The sequence below is a fragment of the Perca fluviatilis genome, chromosome 17, assembly GCF_010015445.1.
Source record: "Perca fluviatilis chromosome 17, GENO_Pfluv_1.0, whole genome shotgun sequence".
Taxonomy (NCBI): Eukaryota; Metazoa; Chordata; class Actinopteri; order Perciformes; family Percidae; genus Perca; species Perca fluviatilis.
In genome coordinates this window covers 14,208,989-14,233,714 of record NC_053128.1, presented here as the reverse complement: position 1 = coordinate 14,233,714, position 24,726 = coordinate 14,208,989, and the positions used below count along the sequence as shown (strand labels likewise).

At 42.7% G+C, this 24,726-nt stretch overlaps 1 protein-coding gene across 1 annotated transcript; it reads left to right on the top strand.

The window, feature by feature from the left end:
- The first annotated feature begins 368 nt into the window (after positions 1-368).
- Positions 369-22,841, top strand: LOC120545456 (chondroitin sulfate proteoglycan 4-like). Its single transcript, XM_039779784.1, has 22 exons — positions 369-599; positions 4,247-4,410; positions 5,050-6,168; positions 6,320-6,730; positions 6,814-6,935; positions 7,444-7,552; positions 8,455-9,783; positions 10,475-10,567; positions 10,928-11,425; positions 11,758-11,904; positions 13,259-13,444; positions 13,605-13,787; positions 13,953-14,129; positions 15,045-15,246; positions 15,361-15,492; positions 16,317-16,492; positions 16,638-16,833; positions 16,943-17,114; positions 17,387-17,759; positions 18,782-18,934; positions 19,644-20,225; positions 20,845-22,841. The coding sequence occupies exons 1-22, from the start codon at positions 536-538 to the stop codon at positions 21,937-21,939; spliced, it is 7,683 nt and encodes a 2,560-aa protein (XP_039635718.1). The 5' UTR covers positions 369-535; the 3' UTR covers positions 21,940-22,841.
- The last annotated feature ends 1,885 nt before the right edge of the window (positions 22,842-24,726 follow it).

Genomic DNA, 24,726 nt, shown 5'->3' with positions numbered 1-24,726 from the left:
AAAAAGTTCTGTGTCCAGTTTTGGGTTTCTTCTCCTCTAGCTCTATCTGCATAGTAAACTACAGTATTGTAGTTCATTAGCCAACATTGTAAGCAGGCTTAATGGAGGAAGGCATCCTTATATAATGAATCCCAGAAAAGTGGTAACATAGGCTACTGAACAATGGTCCTCTATATACAATCAATGCACTTTATAAAGTGCCTATGCACATTTCTTTTCATTTGTTTCTCTCCCTTTTTGTCTCCGTATATGATGTGACACCTCCCCTCTGTGTTCATGTTTGGTACTAGCACTACAGCAGCCAAGGGGGGGGGGGTTCAGAGGGTGGAGCTTCACCTCCCTGCTCACTGGCACAGGTACATTTTTTTTAAAGGCTGTAAGCTACAACCAGCAAAGCAAGTACAGGCTGTCTGGAACTTGTCAGTAGTAGAAATGAGGGTCGGTGCTGTGCAGTAAAGACAATGGACAGCACAGTCAAGCAGCCAGATGTTGCTCTTCATTAAACGCAAGTTAAATTATAAAGGCCTAATTAACAATGGGAAGTTTTGTGGCTGACCTGTTTCTGCTCTTGCTTATTTCTGCAGGACACGTTTATGGAGGTAAGGCACTGCAGAAGAGACATTACTTTTCCTCTTAACTGTGATGCAAAAGTTACAACTGAGAATGATTATGCTACAGCATTGTAGTTGAACGATTTGTTGCATTGCTATGATATAACTGCTAGCACTGTAAAAAATGATGTGACTGGTAATGCTGTAAAAAAAAAAAAAAAGCACATACAACTATAGTTTTTCCCCACCTGTCCATTGCACACTATAGGGTACTGTACTTAACTTTTGCTCATACTGAACATCTTTGCTCATCCTGCACTAAACCATACAGCCTTATGTTCTTATTGTATATATTGTTTATGTCATTGTTTCTTTTACATTTATTGTTTATTTCCTTTTAATATGTTTATGTATGCACCATTTACCAAGGCAAATTCCAAGTGTTACTTACTTGGCAATATATCCTTTTCTGATTCTGATTTAATCAGTCAACACAGGAGATAATGGTATTGTTGTAGATGATTAAGTTCAAATGTGTCTATGACAGTTGGTAGCTTAATGTTTAATCCAGTCTAATATTGTCTGTAGACATATGGCAATATGCTGATGGATACGGGATTATATGGATGCCTTCAGTTGCACAGGGTCATGGGTACCTGATCTGATGTCACACTGCTTACTAAATGCCCTCCTAGACAGTTCAAAGTTTGGTTAATAAGATAATTTTCCTATGGCACAAATTGCAAAATCAGTATTCATTTGTTTCTAAATTTGTTTCCACACAGCGATCTGTAAGTGGACATTGTCTCACTTAATCAAATCTAAATAACTGCCACTAAACATTTCCTAACACAAGTTGCTGCATGTGCAGGAGTAGCATTTCATTGCCTCAGATGATCATACATGTCTCCTCACACCTGCTCCTGACAGTGCATTACAGACCTGCATTCACATTCAAGGAAGATTACTAATAATCCAGTGTTCACTTGTATCATAGAGGCAGATTAGAGAGAGCTAGACAGGCACGGGGTATACTAACAGCAGGCTTATAAGCCTAATGCAAGGTGACATGCTGGGCCAGCCTGCTGACTGAGAACTTCTCAGTGGGACCAGTGTTATAACACATACTGTAATTATAGTCCTGATAATAAAATATTTTTTTAGCAGGCAGTGCATTTAACAACCAGCGTTGCGAAGGGATTAAAAGGCAAGTGAATAATAAGACATATATATATATATGTATATATATATATATATGTGTGTATATATATATATATATATATATATATATATATACGAAGGATAAAATATGAAAACATTTGGAACACAGAAGACCAGATGTAAAATATCATTATTTTATATTTGTTTTTAAAAGTAAATTTATACTTATTTGTACAAAAAGGAGTCTGTTTTTCATAATGGATGTTAATGTAAAATGATTTATCCTAACATTAGTCAAAAAGCTTACCCCAAATTGTTTTACTTAAAGTCAGTCACAAAAACTGTAACTTTATGAATGAATCAGCAATGTGGGCCAACCTGGCAGATGCTTTAACGACCTGCCAGAAAATATTAAGAGAATGAACACTATGTTAAATGCTAATTGGTTATAATTTCCCTACAGGTAAAAGTCTAGCTTGTGTTGCTGCTAGACTTTTTCTGTGTGATGTGGTGAATGATTGGCTGTCATGTAAATACACTGTAGAATTGTCGAGCTGTACACCTTGTGTATTTTTTTTTTACTGTCTATGGCTGTACACAGCAGCTTTTGTGAGTAATTCATTCATATAAAGTTTCGGCTTCGGGTTTTCACCCCCTCAGGCAGATTTAGCCCCTTTCATTGTGATAAGTGAAGAAAGAGTCTGTTGTATGAAACGCTTTTTTTTTTTTTTTTGTGGTTCTGCTTATTTATTAGAATCACTGAACTACTTTAATTTCTATCTTGTGTTTAGTCTCACTGCCATTCCACACTGCTGTAATGTTTAAAGAGCACACACACACACACTCTCTCTCTCCCTCCCTCCATCTCTCTGTTGACCCCTACTGTGTGTTTCTTTTTCCACAAACTGACATGTCATGTTAACAGAGTGCTCCTATACAGCTGCTTTGTAGGTCAAATCGATTCAAATCAAGACTGTTTTACCCTTTTTTTTTTTTACCGGTTGGTACACTGGCCTCACTACTAAAAACAAGTACATTGCAATTACATATAAAGACAATTATAAACACCTAGAATAAAAAGTGTTGATCAGTTGAACCTAATTTGTACAAGGCTTTAGATGAAAGCCTGCCACCGCGTGACTCTAGGCCTGACAATGAACAGAATATATCGACCACTATTAGATAGTTTGCCATTCAAATTTATATAGACATGAGACGTGGTTCCCAGATAATGTATGCTAATGATTGTGGAGACCCCTTATTTTTGCCTCTACCAACACTATGAGACTGTTGACATTTGTGTTTGTTTAGAACAGACATTTATGTTTTACTCAGGATAAGGTTGATTGTAATAACTTCGATGATCCCTTAGTATTTAATCTAGTGTCATAACCAGGTCAAAATACTTATGGTTTATGACCTGGTTTTTAATACCTGCAGGACTAATGACATCGGGGTCATCCCTATGTTACCAGGGTCCTATGTTCCCAAGGGCCTAGTCTAGCCTTGTGTTGAGTTTTTTGGTAAGGGCTACAGTTCAAATAGCAAAGAAATGATGGGAGCTGGGCATTTCAAATGCAGTTTGAATGGTCAAAATTTGTTCAGCCAGAAATCAATGTCTCCAGTCAAGAAAACTGTCTTGCCTGCAAATATGAAGGCGTAAATTTCAAAGAGTACGTAGTAGGCTGTAAGCTGTAGGTGGGTGATTTCACATATTGACCCAGGGATCTACATTGAACATTAATTTGACCTAGGGAAAAACATTGCTAAGAACATGAAACCCATTTGAAAGAGGATATTGTGTTTAGTGCTAATTAGCAAATGTTAGCATGCTCACACGCTAAACTAAGATGGTGACCATGATAAACAGTATACCTGATAAACTTCTACATGTTAGCATTGTTATTGTGAGCATGTTAGCATGCTGATGTTTGCATAGCTGTTCAAGTTCAAACTGGCCACATAGCTGCATAGTTAATATCTGGCATGAGGATGTAATAACAATAGAATATCAATATCATGGTCATAAATTAATTAATTTAAATAGTAGTCCTTCACACATTTTTATTTATATTTGGATCCTGGGTTCCCAATTCGTTAGTCACATGTGATGGGGAAAAAAAAAAAAAAACACGCTGTACACCAACTAATGGCATTGCGCTTTCAGAGCAGCTCTGTCATTTAGTAATGTTTGTACAACTAAATGTCCAATCTGCGTCATTTAGGTCAACAGTGAAGTCTAATTAGCATCAGAGCATTTCAGGATGACCCACTCCAGAATGCATTAGTTGTCATTGATTAAATTCAGATAGCAGGTGTAAAGTTCAGAGTAGACACCGCATTGACAAGCCAGTCAATACAGATTAATGGGATAGCCTTTGCTGGGAGAATGCCTTTCATCACCACATGTTTATTTCATTTGTTAGGTGTTTTAAGTATACAGCTATAACTAAGAATGTTATTAAATGAGTAAAAACATGGAACAAATCTCCAGCGTAGCTCTGCATTACTTGTCTTCTTGTCCATTGTTGTAGTGTCGTTCTACGGTGATGGCTACATCCACCTGCGGACAGTGGAGGCGTCCATTCAGACGTTGCTCCATGTACGATTTCGAACCTCCAGTCAGGCGGGGATGCTCTTTCTGGCAGCTGGACGCAGAGACTTCTTGCTGCTGGAGCTGATCTCTGGGCGCCTGCAGGTAGGCTGAAGCACAAGCAACAAGCAAAGCTGGTTTATTGTTAATTTTAAAGAACACAAATGTTATGACAGTTTTCTTTTTGGCCAGGGAAAGAGCATTTGGATTTAAGTAATATGATTACAAATGAGTCAAAGTAAATGCCTCACACTTTCAAAAGAAGAGAAAAATATTTCTCCCTTGAGTCATTTTGGCTCATATAATTACGTTTACTATCCTGAGGAGAGACAGAGAGAAGTCTGAACCCACTCAGCTTGGTGTCGGATTGCTCGCAGAGAGAAAACAAATAACCCCCTGGCACTTTCAGAACAAGTTCCTTCATGACCAAGGTTTAGAGAGAAGACCGCAATAGTTTAATGAAAACTCCAAGTACATTGCAAGGGGAGCTGCTCCTGAAAGAGTTTGGTTGCATTTGTGTAGAATAATTCTTTAATCTTCCATTAACAGCTCCCCTGATTCTGTTTTATTAGTGCACATTCAAGATTTCATCCCCATGTTATGCCTGCTTTTTGCTTTTCTTGCAACACTTTGTCTTACTGATGAAAGTTTGTATTTTGGCATAGAAAAAAATAGAAAGTCTTGCATTGCATGTGTATGGTTATCACCTTCTTTTCCTTCTTCCCTCCCCCCTTCATCCCTCAGGTACGTCTGGACCTGGGCTCAGGTGAGCGTTTACTACACTCAGAAAAGGGCATCCATCTTAGCGACCTGGCGTGGCACTCCATAGAGCTGACCCACAACCGCCATAATGTCAACATGACCCTAGACCGAAACTTTCATACCAGCCTCCGTATGCCAGGACCAGATCTGGAGCTCAGTGTCGAGAATGGGCTTTTTGTTGGCGGGGCAGCTGGACTGAACCACCCATACCTTTTTAACATCTCCACCGGGTTTAGAGGATGCGTAGATGAAGTTGTGTTCAATGAACATAACCTGTTGTCCAGCCTAAGGCCCTATTCTGGGTACAAGAGCGTGCACGAGGTATCTCTGGGCTGTAATCCACAATTTTCTGCAACAGAAGAAGATTCTGTCAGCTTTTTCAGCTCTAAAGCATTTATCACTCTCCCGCCTTGGGAGGGGCCACAGGAGGGGGTGTTTGAATGTGAATTGTACCCCTCTGCAAGAGAAGAAGATGGCGTGGTCCTGTTTAGCTCTGGTAACCAGGGAGGGTTTGTTGCCATAGAGATCAAAGATGGTAACCTGGTGGCAACAGTAGGAAACGGAGAGGGCAGTAAGACTGAGCTGCGTTCTCTAACACATGTTCACAGCAACCATACCTGGTACCCCATCCAGCTGCACCTGCTTCCCAACAGCGTCCAGTTGAAGGTGGGTGAGGAGTTGATCAAGGCCACCCTGAGTCTGGAGCTCCAGGCTATTCAGCTCAAAGGGCCTCTCTTCCTGGGAGGACTGGACGAAGAAGCCCAGGGAGAGGCACGGCGAGCTGGGCTGATGTCCGTTGTGTCTGGGGGGCAAATGGCTGGGCAAGGAGGCTCCTTTAAAGGCTGCCTCCGAGAAATTAGGGTGAATACTCAAAGAACAGGCCTTCCTCATGCTGCCATAACCAAGGACATCACTGTGGGTTGTAATACAGGGCAAGCGACAAATGCACTGGCCACCACTAGCCCAACAAATCGTCCTGAGTTTGATGTTACAACCACACGACCAATTACCAACAATAAAAAGAACCCTAACTTTCTGATGCTGAGAAAGCTAGAAGTTGTGGAGGGAGGCTGGGCATCACTGGAGCCCAAACACATTAGGGTAAGACTGGTTGTCTCCTGCTGATCTGTTTTTCTAGTTTTCAATTTTAGTTATTTGACAGGTTATGTGCATAAATGTCAGTAAAAAATAACGTGGACTTATGTAATTTTCACCAATATATAAGTCAGTTTCTATTTGCACTCCCTTCCAGGTGAATCTGGATTTTCGGAAATTGGGCATTCATCCATCCCAGTTGATGTTCCGCATTGAGGGTCAGCCTGTCCACGGCCAGCTCCGGCTGGACCTCAGTCCTGACCCCGATGGAATGCTGGGCGAGGGGCAGGAAAGGACTATCACGATAGGAGCAGAAGAGGTCGACCGGACTTTCAGTATGCTGGACCTGTGGCAGGGTCGGGTGATGTACGTTCACAGTGGGTCAGAGGACCAATATGACTTCTTCATGTTTTCGGTCTTCTCCAGCAGTAAGACGAAGCTTCCTGTATTTCTGAAGAGCAACCGCCTGCATCGATTTGATATCAGCATCAGTCCTGCTAATGATGCGCCTGTGCTCAGCCTGCCGGAGGGAAACCTTTTCACTCTGCTGGAGAAGTCCAAACGACAGGTAGGTGAAGCAGAGCGCTTGGATGCTATGTGAAAAGCGTGTTGAGTTTAAAATGAAAATTAATACAACCACAATGTCCTCAGCTGACTTCAGATGTGGTGAGGGTGTCAGACCCTGACAGCAGTCCTGCAGAGCTGGTGTTCAGCTCCCTGGGAAACCTCAACACTGAGGCTGGACATCTTGAGCACCATGATTACCCTGGCAGGTTGGTGCTATGGCTTGGGCGGCTTTAGTGCCTTGCAAATCTTCTTACAAGCAATCATCATAGAGGTCTATTGGTTGTTAAATGTTAATTAAAATAATACAATCTTTGTGCAGATAAAACAAAATATTTTATGCAAGAATACATTGTGAAAATCATGCTAGTGGAACAAAAGCTAATTGTAGATTGTGTCTCTCTGTAACTGCTTGTTGAATCTGCTGGTACATAACTAGCTAAACTAACCAATTCTTTGTGTTAGCAAATAATATCATCAGCATCTATAAATACTGGGCCAACAATGGAATAGAGATAATGCTAGTCATATTCCACATTCAGTCTAAAACACTTTTGTTAACTTTTTGCACCTGGCTATGTAGCCAAAATTCATGCTAGCAGCAATTAGAGGGGTTAATGTTTCAAATCAGAGTTAGGATTAGGGCTAGCCCAAACCCTAACAAGCAGCGTTAGGAAACAGGACATAGAACTTGACAGGATTGCATCTATCTTCCAGGGCCATTAACTTGTTCTCTCTCAATGATCTGGAGGGGGGTAAGATCAGCTTTGTCCACACTGGGGTCCCCAACTCTCGGCTGGCACTCAGAGTCAGCGACGGCCTGAAGGTAAGTAATGTATTATGTGCCCAAGATGCAATAAACCCATTAACTGTGACATAAAGGATGTGAGATATAGAGTTGGAGCTTTTTTAGCCACGCTACCGTCTTTTGGTCTATCGGTCTATTAGTCGGTTGGATAGTTGGTTGGTTGGTAAATGACTTTAGTTCAGACTGAAATATCTCAACAAGTTTTGGACAGATTGCTATACAGTTTAGTACAGGTGTCCAGAGGATACACTTTGGTGATCCTCTGACTTTTTTATCTAGCGCCACCAGCAGGTCAAAGTTTTCACTAAACCAATGAAATATCTCAACATCTACTGGATGGATTGCCACAACTTTTTGTACCGACATTCATGTTTATGAGATGATGAATCCAAATGACTTCAGTGATCCCTTGGCTTTTCCTCTAGCACCACCATGAGGTTGACATTTGTGGGTTAAGTGAAATGTCTTGACAACTATTGAATGGATTGCCATTAAATTTGGTACATTCGCATTCCCCTCAGGATGAATTGTAATCACTTAAGTGTTCCATTAACGTTCCATATATTGCCATCATCAGGTCAATATTTTTTGTCCAATACTTGCCTGCAAAACTAATGACACTCCCATCAGCTCAACTGCTGTGCCTCGGTACAGCCTCACAGAGCCACTGGCATTGCTGTAGCCTCTTGGTCTCGTTGACTTGTCGATGATTGTTTTATTGCACACACAAACACATTTTACATGTTGCCATTAAATTAGATGTTACAACAGTGGACTACTGATAAACCATCTGCTCCTGTTCTAATATCTTCATTCTCCTCTCATCATCTTCTGTTGCATCCTCCCTTGTTTATTCTCCCTTCATCTCATCTGTTATCCTCACCTCTGGTGTTTACTGGTGTTTTGTCTCCATTCCACAGTTGAGCAACACAGTAGTTTTGAGGATTATGGCGGTGCCACTCGAACACAAACTGGTGAATTGCACTGGACTGGAGGTGAACCAAGGCGGGGCTTCCATCATCACAACCATTCACCTTGCAGTACAAGTTAATGTGGATGATCAGGCAGTGAAAATCCAATATGACGTTACAGAGTTGCCACAATATGGTGAGCTCCAGCGGTTGCACTCAAGTGGCGACTGGAAACGGACAACATCCTTCTCTCAGAAGCTTCTCGAAAAAGAACGGATCCGATACCTCAGCACTTACCACGGCCTTCAGACTCGGAACAACATCACTGATTACTTCAAATGTAAGATCAGCATCGGTTCCATGGCTACAGAGGAAGTCGTTTTCCCAATCAGGGTACACTGGATCCAGTTTAAGGTCACACGCAGCAAGATGGAAGTCAACGGTGTTCAGACTGCTGCTGTCACTCCTGAGGACCTCCATGTGATTTCTAAAGGTGTTAAACTTAATGAGAGTGACCTCTATTTTAGGCTCCTATCAGTGCCAAATAAAGGGCAACTATTCCTGGACAACAAAGTTCTAGTAAGGAACTCAACCTTCAGCCAAAAGAATATCACAGATGGCTTGATGAAGTACGAGCTCCTCAACATGCCGCACGATGACACAAGAGACACGTTCAGCTTTCAGGTGTTTTCAACGCATGCCAACTCAACAACTTACGACTTTAGAATAAACATCCATGCCGAGTCAACCGTCATCACCGTTGTAAACAAAGGCCTTTCAACCCTGGAAGGAGGAAGTAAAGTCATCAACAAAGAAATCCTGTTCACCCACACAGCAAGTAACCAGGAGGTCCACTACAGCATTACGGCGAGCCCTAGGCACGGGCAGATAAGGAGGATCAACCTTTCCAACTCAACTTCCATTAACGACAGCATTGTGACATTCACCAATCAGGATATCATTGAGGAGAGGATCATGTACGTTCACGATGACAGCGAGACCAAGCAGGATTCCTTCACTTTTCACATTATGGTTTACAAACCGCACAAACGCACCAGCAAGAAGGAGGATAGAAACATAGTAGAGCACACCTTTAATATCTCTGTGCAGCTCGTCAACGATCAGAGACCCGTCAGGGTTGTGGATAAAGTTTTCCATGTCGCGCGCAATGGGCAGAGGTTGGTGACGTTGACTGACATTCGTTACCGGGACGATGACTCAGACTTTCAGGACAATTGGTTGGTGTACACGCGGAGGGGGATTCCCATGGGAGAGCTGGTGCTGGCCAGCGATACTGGTCACAAGCTGTACGAGTTCACACAACGGGACCTCCAGCAGGTCAGCACAGTTTATCTTTGAAAATGATTGATCATCCAGATGTTAGAAGACTATTTAGAATCACAAAGCCAAAGGTTAGTCCTCAGATGTTTCTGTCATAGCTACAGCGACCGTCATGTGATCTACAGTTTCTGACTGAAAAAAAAAAAGGTTGAAAGCCCTGCAGCTTTCCAGTAACACTCATGAGCGAACTAGTTCACAGGAAATGTTGTCCTTTTACAATAATACAAATGGGGATAAGGGCACACACTTTCGGGCCGTCTGTCCTATTCGTAGGTATTCATGTGTTGCACCTGGTTGTACACACAAAAAGCGATGAAGCAGTTGTGTGAAGAATGAAACAATCCTTCATAGTTTCCCACCTCTGCACACCTGGCCAATTGCTGCATGAAGTGGCCATGCCTGTCCGATTATCGGTTTTGGAAAGTTGCAAAAATTGTTGGACGCAGCCCCCCAGTTCCACTGTTAGAAAGGTTAAGATGGAGGGGGTTTCAGACTCTGCTGAATATCCAACAATCACTTTAAAACAGCAAGTCCAGCAGCCTTTTACCTAAAGAGACTCTGTTGAACATAAAGAGTAATACTGGTGTTTCTTCAGTTTGGAAATGTTTGGAAATGTTATTTTTTATTAAAAGCTTGCTGATGCTTTTTCCTCTTCTGTCTTGTATTCTCTCATTTTCTCTCCTCTCAGAAAAAAGTGTTGTTTGTCCACAGAGGAGTGAGTTTTGGCCGTTTTGTGCTTTTCGTATCAGATGGGAAACATTACGTTTCAACGCTGCTGGAGGTGATTATAACATCTTCACACATGATGTATTTAGGGGTTTATTTATTTATATTTTACACTGATTTTAAGTCAATTTCACAGTTGATTAGCCATTGAAATAATGAGAATAGGTCAAAAAGTATGTGTAGTAGGAGCAATCATCATTAAGGATGTTTTGTATTTATATTTTGGTGTCATTTATTAGTGGTTGTGTGTGATGGTTTCATTTAAATGGTAATTAAAGATCCTTCTACAAATTATTTTCTGGTATCATAAGGCATTTTACTTTTAATGTGAAAAAAGGGATGATAGCAATGTGTTCGCTGACTGCTGCTGTAGATAACTAATTTTCTCTCTCTGTTGTGTAACTGGCTGATGCAGGTGATGGCGCAGGATCCTTACCTTCAGGTTGAGAACAACACAGGCCTCATGGTCCAGCGAGGTGGGCTCACAACCATCACCTCTGCTAACCTCAGCATCTTCAGCAACCTTGACATCCGAGACCCACAGGAAGTGACATTTGAGGTCTTCCTTCCACCTAAACACGGCGTGCTGTGCTTTAATAATGGCAGTTGTGAGACTGTAACAGGCGCAAATCCAATTTCAATATTCACCCAGCAAGATTTGGTGGCAGGGCGCCTGGCGTATCGCCATGACGGCAGCCATGAGTTGTCAGATGGGTTCAATGTGACGGCAAGAGCAAAGGAGAAGAGCAAAGATGGAGTAATGGACAGAGAGAGAAGGGAGGTACATTTGGACATCGGAGTGATGGTAAAAATCTACCTGGAAAGTCACCAGAGGCCGCCAACGGTCGTAAGTAACCGTCCAGTGGTAGTGGCGGAGGGACAGAATGTCTCCATTAGCAAGGAGCACTTAGAGGTAAGCAAATAACCGTACATATATGACTCATCGGCTACTTGGTTACCAGGTGGTCACTTTATGGCCTGTATTTCTTTTCTGATATTGCCATACAAGTTACTTGCATCTAGGGCTTTGCAGTTTATCAAGGTTTATTGTTTATTGTCTGTAACTGTGATCATATTGTGGGCATTTTATGTCTGTTAACCCTATGCTTTGTTCGTCATACTGTAGATTATCCAAGTTAACCCTTCAAAGCAATTATTTCTCCCCGAATGATGATTGACAATAACTTCGACAAACTGTCACAAATTTTCCATATTTAAACAAATTTGTTCTGTTTGTTTGAACAGGTGGTTCATGAGGACAGCCAGCCCTCAGAGATAGTTTTTACTGTCCAAAGTCACCCTGCCCTGGGCTTCCTTCAGAGGATTCCCCCCAACGACAAGCACAAGAACAACAAAGGAGAACAGCAGCGCCTCTATCGAGTACAGCCCACTGTAGGTTTAAACGTGCCCCACTATGTTCACCAGCTATTTGCAAACTTGTTATTTTACATGAAAGATTTCTGCATTTATGTTTTAGTCCTCGCTTTTCTCTCTTCGGTTAAAGTGGGTAGTGCTCAGTTGGTAAATGTGATCTCACATGTTTCTGTGCACCAATCAGAGTAGCAACATTTGAATCACAATGTGGTGACAGTTGTGGAGTTGTTTGCTGATAATGCCAGCATTGTAAATCAAATCTGATCAAACCAAACCCACACTATCCTACATTTAACTGTGACTGTTAAACTAATTAAGTAAGACGTTTTCTTTCCAAACGTAATTTGCAGGCCACAAACCAAAAAGCCCTGTAGCGCAAAGGGCAATGCAGAGTTGGCTTATAATTAGAGACTATATATAAGTGACCCGTGACCCTTTCACATTCAGTGACTTTACCATGACTATAGAACCAAGAAAAGGAGTCTCATTTTACAGCCTTCTTACTCATTCATATATTCTGTGACTTTCCACTTTGATCTATCAAAGTAAAAGCAAAACTGGCCCACAAAAGTTGCACCACGCAGCTTTAAAATGTTAAAGCAACACTAAAGCACTTTTCCGCTTCGGTCCCCCTACAGGTTGGAAGCGGAATTGTCCATTACCGCTGTCGTAATGTTTCATTATGTCTCATTCGAACTACAGATCCGCTACCCGATCATTACGACAGCGGAAATGGACAATTCCACTTCCAACCTGTAGGGCAGGGGTGTCAAACTCAATTTCACTAAGGGCCACACTGGAAAAAGAGAATCACATCAAGGGCCAGACATGTATAGTTTATTGACATGCTTTTATTTCATAAAAAAAGTAAAATATCTTTGACTCAGTTATTGCATATCTCATATAGTCTTCTCACTTACAGTTTGGTCCACATAAAGCCCTGAAAAAGTGAGCAAAAACGTTCCAAAGCCATCCTAGAATTTAGCAAATCAAGCAAAACAAAGATTACATTTTCTAAGCAGGCTACCACACAGCTGACTTACAACAACCTATTTCACAGCCTGAATATGCAAACTCTCTGGTTCTGGGGCAATTTCTGAGTCTCAAAGTCGCCAAATTCTGCTTTGAGTGTTAAATAATTGCAAGTTGAAAAACATTTCCCATGTTTTTGGTTTGGCACACAATTAGGTGGGCCAAAATTTATTGTGAACCTAAATTGATATGCGGGCCGGATCAGAATTTGCAAGGGGCCGGATTTCAGTTTGACACGTGCTGTAGGGGCACCGAAGCGGAAAAGTGCTTTAGTGTTGCTTTAAAGATTTCACACAGAAACAGCCCTTGATGAGTTTGTCTGCTCCGTTCCTCCATGCAGGACTTCACAGAGCAGCCAACTAATTCCTTCACCCAGGAGGACCTGAACCAGGGAATGATCATCTACCATCAGCAGGCTGCAGGACACACCAACGACTCTGTTCTATTGGAGGCCACCAACGGGCTCACAATGGTCGGACCTATCAGGCTGGAGATTGACATCATCCCAATGCTGCTCCCTCTACAGGTACAGAATGAATGTCTCGATGTTAGAGTACCTCGGAAAAGAGGAAAAGAAAAGAATTGCATGAAATGGAGAGAAACTCATTTTCCCAACCAAATCAATTGATCAGTTAGCCAACTTCTTCAACCCGTCAATCAGTAGCCTACTGTGATCTGGTCTGTAGGTGTCTGACTTGACCCTTGATGAAGGGTCGTCCCTGCCGCTGACTTCCGACATCATCAAGGTGGCCAATCGTCACTTCTCAGGGATGAACTTCCTGTACCAGGTCATCGTTCCACCGCGACATGGACACTTGGAGCACAGCCGGATCCCGGGAATGCCCATCACTGCTTTCACTCACACTGAGGTTTGACTGAGCACACATACAAACTTTGAAATTTTGGTTTGGACCTTTGTTTTGTTTAAAAAAAGGGGTAATTAGGAAGATTCATGCTGTACAGAGTGTTTATGTGTGATCCAATACATGTTTGTTCATTAGCAATGCACAAGAATGATATTTTGCACTCTCCAGGTGGAACGTGAGTACATTTCCTATATCCATGACGGCAGCGACACACTGAGAGACAACTTTACCATTGTGGCTAATCAGACGGAAATCAGGAAGCACAGTCTGCCCTGCACCGCTCACATCAGTGTCATACCTGTCAATGATGAGACTCCTGTTGTTACAACCAATAAGGGTCTGAAGGTGGGGAGTGACGATATATACACATGAGAAGTAGACTTCATGATTGTTTTCAGCCCAAACGAGGGCATCGCCTTTTCTGAGTAAAGAGAGGCTGGTTAGGATTATTTCCATGTTTTTGGTCAAAATAGGAAATATACATGATTAGGGAGTTCTCAAATGGCAAACCTTTAATTGGGAAAAATGTCAAACTAGACCAATAAAGATATTACCAGATATTTAAGGTATCCTTATCAAGTGTATTTGTTTGTGTTTATGTAAAAAATAATCATATTGGAGGATACATTTTCATCAAATCTTTTCAACTCTCACATATATCGATATTGGTAATAGCCTTGGTATTATTTTGTTGTTTTTATTATTACGGTTATTGTAGTTTTAATTGGCTACTGAAAATATGTGCAAGCTTGAAGCTATTATTACAACAACCTAAAGTTAAAAGAGTAGTTTATGGGAATTGCTTTTATTTGCTTTTTAAATAGAGTTTAGATGAGAAGATCGATACTACTTTCATGTCTGTATGATAAATATGAAACTACTGTATAAAGCCAGCAGGCGATTAGCTTAGCTTAGTTTAGCATAAAGTAAAACTACAACTTGTTGATTGTAGCCTACATTTCTGCTTGTGTACAGATTAAACCAACAAAATAAAATGTGTCAATTTGTAAAAAATTAGAGGGGCTAGTAGGCAGATTTCTTTACCTTTCGACCATGCCAGGCTAGCTGTTTCCCCGTTTCCAGTCTTTACGCTACGATAAACTCAGCTAAGCTAAGCTAATAGCTCATTAGCGTACGTTTGATCTTCTCATGTAACTCGCACCAAAGGGGAAAAGTAAATTTCCCAAAACGTTAAAAGTGAAAACTACTCTTTTACTAGGCTAGCTAAAGTTAATAGCCTTCCTGTCTCGTTTTCCTCAGGTGTGGGTGGGTTCAGTGACAGAAATCACCAGAGATGATCTCCGAGCAGAGGACTTGGACACTCCTGAGTCTGAGGGGCTGGAGTTCATCGTCACACCACCCAGCAACGGCCACCTGGCCCTGAAGAGCGCTCCCTCCAGACACATCCTGAACTTCACCCAGAATCACATAGAAACCAGACAACTGATGTTCGTGCACAGCGGTGAGTATATTTTGCTATTTGTAGTATCTTTCTCTAAACTTTTAGAACAATTGATTAGTCTGGAATAAATGAAAAAAAAAACAAAAAAAAAACTCTGTTGTCTGTCTTGTGTAGGTGCTTCATCGGGTGGCTTTCACTTCCAGGTGAACGACGGCGTGAACTTTACCCCTCGCCGGATCTTCAGCACAACTGCCTACTCTCTGGCCCTCACCCTGCAGAGAAATCATCCCATGGAGGTCTACCCAGGTATGGTTTTACAATCCAAAACCTGGTGCGACACTCTGCACTAAATTATAGTGACTGGTGGTAGGAGAGGCTCTTAGGCTGGCATTTTCCTGCCCAAGTACAGTGCATGCGTTTTTCTTTTTTCTTTTTTTATCTAAACTGGTGATACCAGCCTGTGAATCTATCACTTGAAAACCTAGGGATTTGGACCACTCTTCAGGGTCATTGGAAGATTTATTAGATAGAAATGTATTATCATCAATGTATTTATTGTTTCCAGTTTTCTTCCACATTTTTTTTTTTTTAATGTTTTAATGTTTGAAGTTTTTGTAGCCTCATTCCTCCTGTGATTATTGATCAAATGGAATCTGAAAAGGAAAGCTACTGTGGTATCTGAAGGGCCTATAAGGTTAAAGTCTGTATAAAGCTCAAATGTGCTGAGAAATCATGAGCACTGTGTTAGTGACGTAAGTTAGATACAACACTACAGTAAATGTAGTGCAGTTTTATAACAATGGCACTGGGTGGCATCACTGGTCTAAGTATTATGTTGCTGCGTTATGTTTCTGCCTACGCAAACAGACTACAATACGTCTGTGCCCAGTCAGTGCCAGGCCACTTCCCATTGTATTCAAGAATTAAGTGGTTCTAACTTGTAAGCATACTCACTTAATCAGTAGTCTCTCTGGTCAAAGTTACACAAGTGAAGCTGATATTCTATAGTTCGATAGTATGGAACATTTAGTTTTTTTCAATGCTTTTAAGAAAAATAGTCACTCACCTTACCTATTCAATTTTTTACTTGCTCTTAGCCCATCTGCCCATTTTTTTTTCACCTTTTAAAGGCTCTGTGACCCCAATCTCTGACCTGGAGCTTCAGGCCACTACCAACGATGTCAGCGACATCAGAAGAAACCCCTCGGTGGTGTTTGCAGTGACCACTCCTCCTAAACTTGGCAGCCTGGTCCGACGTATGCCCGACAACTCTACACGAAACATTTCCACATTCACACAAAGCATGGTAGGGAACTGTGCCTGTATGTGTGTGTGTGTTGTTGTATGTACACATGTATGTATGTTTAGTTTTGCTCCAAAAAGAAAGCCTTTTGTTTATTTCTCAAATGAAACAATGCCCTTTCCTCTTTTGTCATTTCTTCGTCTCTCAGGTGAAGGATGGAGTTATCTTGTACGATCAGAACAAGCCACAGTCGGTGGGATGGTCGGCAGCAGACTCGTTCTCTTTCACCGTGTCCTCCCCTCCTGCTTTCCTTCCTCCGCACATCTTCACCATCCTAATCTCCTACCAGGCGAACAAACATCACGACAGAGCTCAACACAAGACCAGACTACTGAACAACGCAGGTACTGTGCCACTGTGTGCAAAAATCTCCCTTTCTTTTTTGATATTTATTGTACCAGAGAGACTATAAGTTAAAAAGGACGAACCAAGGTGTTTGTATGTGTCATTCAGGTGCTGTGGTGGCCGAGGGAGGCAGGGTGACGATTGACAGGTCAAAACTCGATGCCTCCAATCTCCTTGGGAAGGTTCCAGAGCCCCACCGGAAAGCCCACCAAATCCTGTATCGTGTGATTTCCCTGCCGCACCACGGGACTCTGTCTATACGAGGACATAACCTCACCAGGTGCTTGGCTTCTGAACACTCAACTCAAAATGAGTCATACCAAATCCAAGGCACAGACACAACAACACAGACACTTCAGGGGAACCTGCATATATCACATGGTCTAATTATGATTAAAAAAAAAGGATATATTGATTGATATTCGTGTTGAAAATTCACTGCTGACTTCAACAAAAAACTCCACCAAACACTACCAGACAACCTTGCAAATATGAAGTAAATAATACATGCAAATAATAGTACAGATTTTTTTTATATTCGTCTTTTCACAGGAACCAGCCTGATTTCTCCCAGGTCACCCTAAACAAGTTTGGCATCACATACGTCCACGACGACTCGGAGACGACGAGCGACAGCTTCACTTTCCGGGCCTGGGTGGCTCCTTTGGATCTCTCCTCCTCTTCCTTGTCTGCCTTTTCCTCCGATTCCTCGTCCTTTTCCCATCTTTATTCAGCCTTATCATCCTCCCCTTCGCCATTAGATGTTGTTTCTCCTCGGCGTGCCGAGGACAGGCTAGCAGTGACGGAGACGTTCAGCATCGCCGTGACGCCGGTCAACGACCAGCCGCCACTCATCAGGAGCAGAGCGCGGAGTATGAAGGTGGTAGTCGGAGAGAGGGTCGTACTAGGACCAGACTACCTGCAGGTGGGCCAGTAATAAGAGAGCATGTGAAGCTGTGGTTCGGGCCTGTGCAGTTATGGTTCAAAATGTTTTAAATAATCAGTATTGACATTCTGATTTTCACAATTATTTAACGATCGTTGGAAACAAACTTTTACATTTTACTCTACGCAAAGTGCTATTTTAAGTGTATACACGATTAAAGGTATAGTGGAGGATTTTCCCGAATTTTAGAAAAGATCCGCCCTCTCCACTTTTTGAAAAAACGCACATGCGCAACACTCTACCTGCTCCCGAGACGTAACGCCTATTAAACGTGTGCACGAGAGTGCACTGTTTACAAGTTGCTGTCGGCATGGTTCATACAAGCCTACTTTCCAAAAGAAGATTTGCACTTTTTCACAAATTGAGATGTTTACCGTGTCTGTGCGGTGCGTGACTTGTGCCAGGGCTAGCATCGCTAATCATAGCTTACATCAACTTTCACTAGCAGTGATTTTAAATGGATTTCTCCAAATAGCATGCCAAACTTTACCTGTCGAGTAGAAACTTTGCGACTGAGGCATCAGTGGAGAGCCCAACCTGTGCTTTTAGCGCACGCCAGCGTGTGAAACATTCTCCCAAAAACACTCCGGTCTTGTTTCTTTCTTCAGAGGCCTTTCTCTTCTTGTCATACCTTTCGTAGACACTCGTTGCTCACCACACATATACACCTGAAAGTATTCATGCGCAGAAAGCGAAAACTACCCTAGGGACGAGCACGTACGACGGCCTTACGTAAACATAGCGCCAGAATGATTGACAACTAGGAGGACCAATAGTCTTGATGATCCACCCGGAAAAAGAAAATCCTCCACAATACCTTTAAGTGTATACATATAACAGAAGCCTTTTCTTATTAATGGTGGTATAAGAAGATCCTCAGTATTCCTCCTTTTGAGATGTATTAGACCAGCAGGAACAATACTTGAACATGAATGTTTTACTTTGGGTGAACGTTACTTTTTAGTCTTATAGAATGCAATCCTGTCCATCTACACGTCCAGGTCGAGGATCATGACACCCCTCCAGAGGAGCTGCACTACCTTGTGATCAGTAAGCCCAACAACGGCTACCTGACGCTAGGGGAACGACCGGAGCCGGTGACCTCCTTCACCCAGTACGACGTCAACCACGGCCGGCTGCACTTTATACAGCAGGTGAATTTTTTTGGGGTTGTCCATTTGAAGCCCATATGTGTGTAATTTGTATGTGATTATATAATTGTGTAACAGAATTTGATAGCATAAGTATTTTCTTGTAGAAAAAAGAGCATTGCTTCCACTGATGTTTAAATCCTGCAAATTGGGGGGGGCGGGGGGGGGTTCCACCGGATGTCCCTCATTTCGGCCGGATTTCCGTAATTACCTTCCGCTTTCTTTGTGTTGGCATTCTTAACGATTTCTGAGGACTATGGTTAACTGCTCCTCAGATCTCTGCAGGGTAAATCCAGACAGCTAGCTAGACTATCTGTCCAATCTGAGTTTTATTTTGCACTACTAAAACAACTTTTGAACATACTCATGGTCCACCAAAACAAGTTCCTTCCCGCGGCTATTCTGCAGAGGCGCCGTTGCGCCGCCCAAGACGATTGGGATTGGTTTAAAGAAATGCCAATAAACCAGGGCACGTTTTTCTCCCATCGCGGAATGCCGGACAAGCCAGACCTTCCTCCGCAGCGCTGTGGAGGAAGGTCTGTCAATGCGAGACTAAGTTAACCATAACCTAAGTTTTTTTATTTTTTATTTACTTATCCTGACTTTCAGATAGCCATTGATTTCCATTATATGTGTTGAAGTCTTTTAGTGTGCTATTACATTTTTTGTGGTACTTTTCTTTTATCCTTCCTTCCTGTGTTCCCTCTGCCAGGGAGAGCCCTCAACAGGTGTTTTCTACTTTAACGTAACCGACGGTCATCATCGTCCGCTCTACAAGCTGTTTAGTTTGGAGGTGATGAAGCCCTCTGTCTCCATGGTTAACAACACTGGCCTGTCACTGGTTCAAGGCAGGACCGCTGTGATCCTGACAACCAACCAGTTTGCAGCTCAAACCAACAGTCGCACGCAGGCCGTCATCACCTACACGGTCACCACACACCCCCGCCACGGGCGCATTGCTATCAACGACCAGGAAGTCACAACCTTCTGCCACGAGGACCTGCAGTTTGGCCGCGTGGTCTATCACATGACTGATTTCAGCGAATCCGAGGACAGCTTCCAAGTCTCAGTGTCAGCCTCGTCCCCCGGTGTGGCCTATGGAAACGTAACGGCGCAGACGGTGAATGTAACTGTGCGCCCTCTGATCTACCTGAGGGAGCCAGTGAGAGTGCCCAGTGGTATCGCGGTGAAACTGGGGAAAGCCATGATCGACGCCTCCGAGCTGGCGAGAATCAGCCGAGCCGACCCGGTCTTTGAGGTTCTGTCTCCACCAAAACATGGAAAACTAGTCAAGGTAAAGCTGTTCATTTTATGATAAAAGTTTAACCAAACATACCATACTGAGTACGGATGCAATCAATAATCAAATAGTAAGAAAAAGTCTATATCCACGATGCTCCACTTCCGGCATTGCTCTGTTGCCAGCCGGAAATTCCGCCGGATGTCACTCTTTTCGGCCGAATGTCCGTCACCTTCCGCTTTCTTTGTGTTGGCATTTTAAACTCCGATCGATTCCTGAGGACTATGGTTAACTGCTCCTCAGATCTCTGCAGGGTAAATCCAGACAGCTAGCTAGACTATCTGTCCAATCAGAGTTTTCTGTTGCACGACTAAAACAACTTTTGAACGTACACACGTTCCACCAAAACAAGTTCCTTCCCGCGGCTATTTTGCAGCAGCACCGTGGCTCTGTCCGTCGCTTAGCGCCGCCCATGACAATTGTGATTGGTTTAAAGAAATGCCAGTAAACCAGAGCACGTTTTTCTCCCATCCCGGAATGCTGTGTGGACTAGCCAGACCCTCCTCCGCAGCGCTGTGCAGGAAGGTCTGGCAAAAGCGAGACTACTAGTAATCTAATCATCTAATTTCAGTTCACTGTCTCTTCTGCTGTGTCTGTGTGTGCATGTGTGCAGATGACCTATGACCCTAACCGAGCGTCACAGGTCCTGACGTCGTTTACGTTCAGAGATGTGGTGCAAGGCCGCGTCGCCATCGAGGAGACTCTCAGTGATGGCGACAGCCGGCTGCATGACAACAACTCAGCACTCATAACAGCTCGAGGCCACGCCCCCGCCACACCTCTCAATGACTCTTTCATCTTCCTGCTGAAGGCTGGAAACGTCCAGCCAGCGAAGGGCGAGCTTCACTTCACCATCTTTCCCCACCACCAGATGCATCATGGTCCGAGCAGTTTAAATACGGAGGGTGCAAGTCACGAACACACGACAACCCGTCTTCCGACACACAATAAGACTACCACCGGAAGAGGAAGTGGGCGAGGGGGTTCCACGACGCTCAGCGAGGTTGGGGTGGGTTTGCCCCCCCACATTTCATCACATAAGAGCCACAACAGGACTCAGCACAAGTTGAGGCCTCACAGCCGCTGGGGGAACCACACACGCAGTGGGAGTCACGGAGGAAGATCGGGGAGTGGTGCAGAGGGAGCAGGGAGTCATAGTCATGCCCCACAACCCCACACCCCCTCTGTCTCAGACAGGCACGGCCCAGCGATCCCTCCGGACATACACCCGGTCCACGTTGAGGTGCTCCCTCGCCCCGCCTCCGACCCTCTCCATATTATCCTGCCGCTGCTGGCCTGTTTGTTCCTCATCATAATCCTCGTTATTCTGATTCTGGTGTTCCGCCGCCGCAAGGAGAAACAGGCGCGGCTGCGGCTCCTCCAGCAGCTCGCCGCAGTGGCGTTACCCACTGAGGACAGCCCTTACCTGGGCCGGGCGGAGCGCAGCGTGGCCATGCCCTCCGTGGTGGTCACCCCGCTGGGCTCTGTAAGCTGCCCTTCCTCACCCAGGGTACTCAGAAATCCCAGAAGGAGTCTGGCCCCTGGGATGACCTTCTGGGGGCCATTTGAAGCTGATGGAGCAGGTGGTGATGGGAATATTAGAGGTGATAACAATAACGAAAGAGATAACGTCACTGCAGGTTTCAAGACCTCTCTGAGATCTAGGTCCCTTACTCCGAATCTTAAAGACAACCAGTACTGGGTTTGATGGAAGTAATCCAAAGGAAAACTGTGCCTTAGAGGTGTATTTTTAGTTTAAGTGTATAAATAGCATGCACGTACTCTCCAGGGCACATCTGTAGTCATCTCAGGCACATCTGACCTGCTGTAAACTAAAAAGAGGACGAAAGTATGGACATTTGTTGAAGAAATTGTTCCTTTTTTGTAGGAAATGCATAACGGACATTATATTTAAGCCATTTCACTGAACTAACTTGAACCAAACACATATTTGTTGTAGTAACAATGTACTGAAAACGTTACCCAGCTACCTAGGAGGCGTGACGTGGTATGACATGAGCACGACCACCTTTGGTTTCCTTGTGGAAAGATATACAACTATTGTAACAGCCTGACAGATTCCTCAAAACACTGGTTTTAACTTCTATAGCTGTGATGTATTATAATTTTGGAACTGTGGCTGAACAAGGAAGTGAAACATAGACTGACGTGTTGCGCATTTACTGTAAAAGATTCAATGTAGCTGAATTTAAAGTTAGCTCAAAAAAGTAAGTGTAGTGTAACTGGTAACTGACACCTCCCACCCACAATACTGTAACTGTACAGAGTTGATGTGTTCATTCTCAAAAGCCATGTACGTCAGCTGTTAGATCACACTGCCATTTTGTAAATGTGACTAAAGGCACTGTAAGCTTCCAAGGCCATGCATGCAAACTATTGTTTTTAACACTGACCCCTCTTTAACTGCTCCGCACACCTTTGTGATTTTGTTACGGCTCAAGGCAGTTAACAATTCATAGTGAGACATAGGCAACTTTCTCAGTTCTTGACTGACTTATTTTTGTCAATTGTGACTCCTTATACTATGCCAGCCTCTGTTTGCCATGCACTGTGAAAGATTGAATTTTAATAAAAGATATGTCTTAAACACTTCTGTGTGTTAATCTCAAACAGCTGAGTGCAATCATCGGTCAATGGAACACATCTAAAAGTCAGAATCATGTTAATGACCTGCAACAGGCCGTCCATCTGCTGACAACGGGGATTTACATTTTAAGAGCTGAGTACTTGAACACATAAAACACTCACTTCAAACTTGACAATTGTGTGACAATTACATAACCCCCTTTAGGTTTTATGTAACTTGTAAAAGTAGGTCTCAGCCCGTTCAGTAATCAAAGACAACAAAAAAAGCCTTTCCAGGCATTAGCCTACATGTACTCGAAATACATTATTTGTTATTTTAAGTCCACTTCAAACAAGATTCCAGATATATATTGACGCATATATGTGCCACAACACAATTTGTGTGTATGTAAATGTTTCAAATCACCCCATGACCAACAGGTAATTATATACTTTTAAAACATAATGGATTAGGTGCAGCACTCAGAGAGTGGGAAAGCTTTTGTTTATTTTTTGTATGGAAGAAAATATCTTGAAAAATCCAAACCTTTAGAATATCTTCATGAATTAAATTGTATTGGCTCAGAATATCCGAGAATTTGAAATGATTAGCAGGAACCAGTAAAGAAGAAAACGGGGAGAAAGGAGCACGTCTAAATAATGAAGAGGCTGCGACTGCAGTAACCTGACCTGCAGTCTGTGAACTGTGGTGTTAGATATCAGCGACTGGACTGCTGCTGCCTCCACAGGAAAAACTAGTGATAACATGCTTCTCTTTGGGAAAGCTTTGCATGGAAAACACACACAGAATACGTATTTGTTTTTATAATAGACTAAGTTCATTGGAAATATGAAGATATGATGGATTCGGTGTCTTGTTTTAAAAAAAAAAGAAGTACTATTAAGGACATGTACTCTAATCTGACTTTTGTAAATAGCACTGGAGTGACTCACACTCAAAAACTAAATATTTAAATATACTGAAGGTTAGGGCTGGTTCCTCTTAGTCGATTAGTCGACTAATCGGTCGTTTTGGTCTTAGTCAACTTAGATTTCTTTAGTCCATTAGTCATGTTTGATGCTTTTTTCATGCTGAATGACTTATTTCCAAGAAATGTACGAGCACGTCGCTGGTAAACACAAGAATTAAAGTGGTGCTTTTGCATTGACTCTTTGCGGAGAAACTCAGATTTACAGATCTGTCGATTTAAATCAATTAATCGATTAGTCGATACAATTGAATGAGTGTTAGTCGACTAAGAATTTCTTTAATCGAGCACAGCCCTACTGAAGATAACCAAAACATTTCATATTCATCAAAACGCTATGAAAGACAAAGAACGGGTCACGTGAAACTATAAGTTATATTTAGGGAAAACAGTCAACAATACGATACAATATGATTGAAATAAATTCTACTTTCATTTATCTACTGAAATGCTGTTCGGATGTGTTACATTAAAAGTGTTAAGAAACAGTTTGATCATAGTGGATTACAGGTTTGTGAAGAACACTGTTAGCGACCTGGCTGCTGGTGTATCCTATTCTAAACCGGGTGAAGTAAAATCCCAGGAGAGGAATAAGTCACGCCTGACGTTACATTTACCAGGTATACTCTATGCGAGTGTAACATTTACAGCACTAGATAGAGTAAACCGGGGATCTTCAACATTGGGTACCAGGGCCCCTAGGGGGTCCTCAGAGTCAGTGCAGGGGGGGCCTCCAAATTATTGTTCATTTTTAAAAAAGTGTTTACAATTTGTTTTAACTTTACTTGAAGGTATCTACATGAGAGTGACATGACACTGTCATGAATGTGTCATGAACATTATAAACAAGTCATAAATGTTTATGACATAACACTGCTATTAGTAAGTGTCATTCGGTTTTTGTCATGACAAGTTATGGT

Excerpts from the sequence above, each read along its gene's own strand:
- LOC120545456 (XM_039779784.1), top strand. The coding sequence starts at position 536 with ATGGGAAGTTTTGTGGCTGACCTGTTTCTGCTCTTGCTTATTTCTGCA. Across the intron at positions 7,553-8,454 it reads GAGTCAGCGACGGCCTGAAG|TTGAGCAACACAGTAGTTTT; the intron begins GTAAGTAATGTA and ends TCCATTCCACAG. Across the intron at positions 13,445-13,604 it reads CAATGCTGCTCCCTCTACAG|GTGTCTGACTTGACCCTTGA; the intron begins GTACAGAATGAA and ends TCTGGTCTGTAG.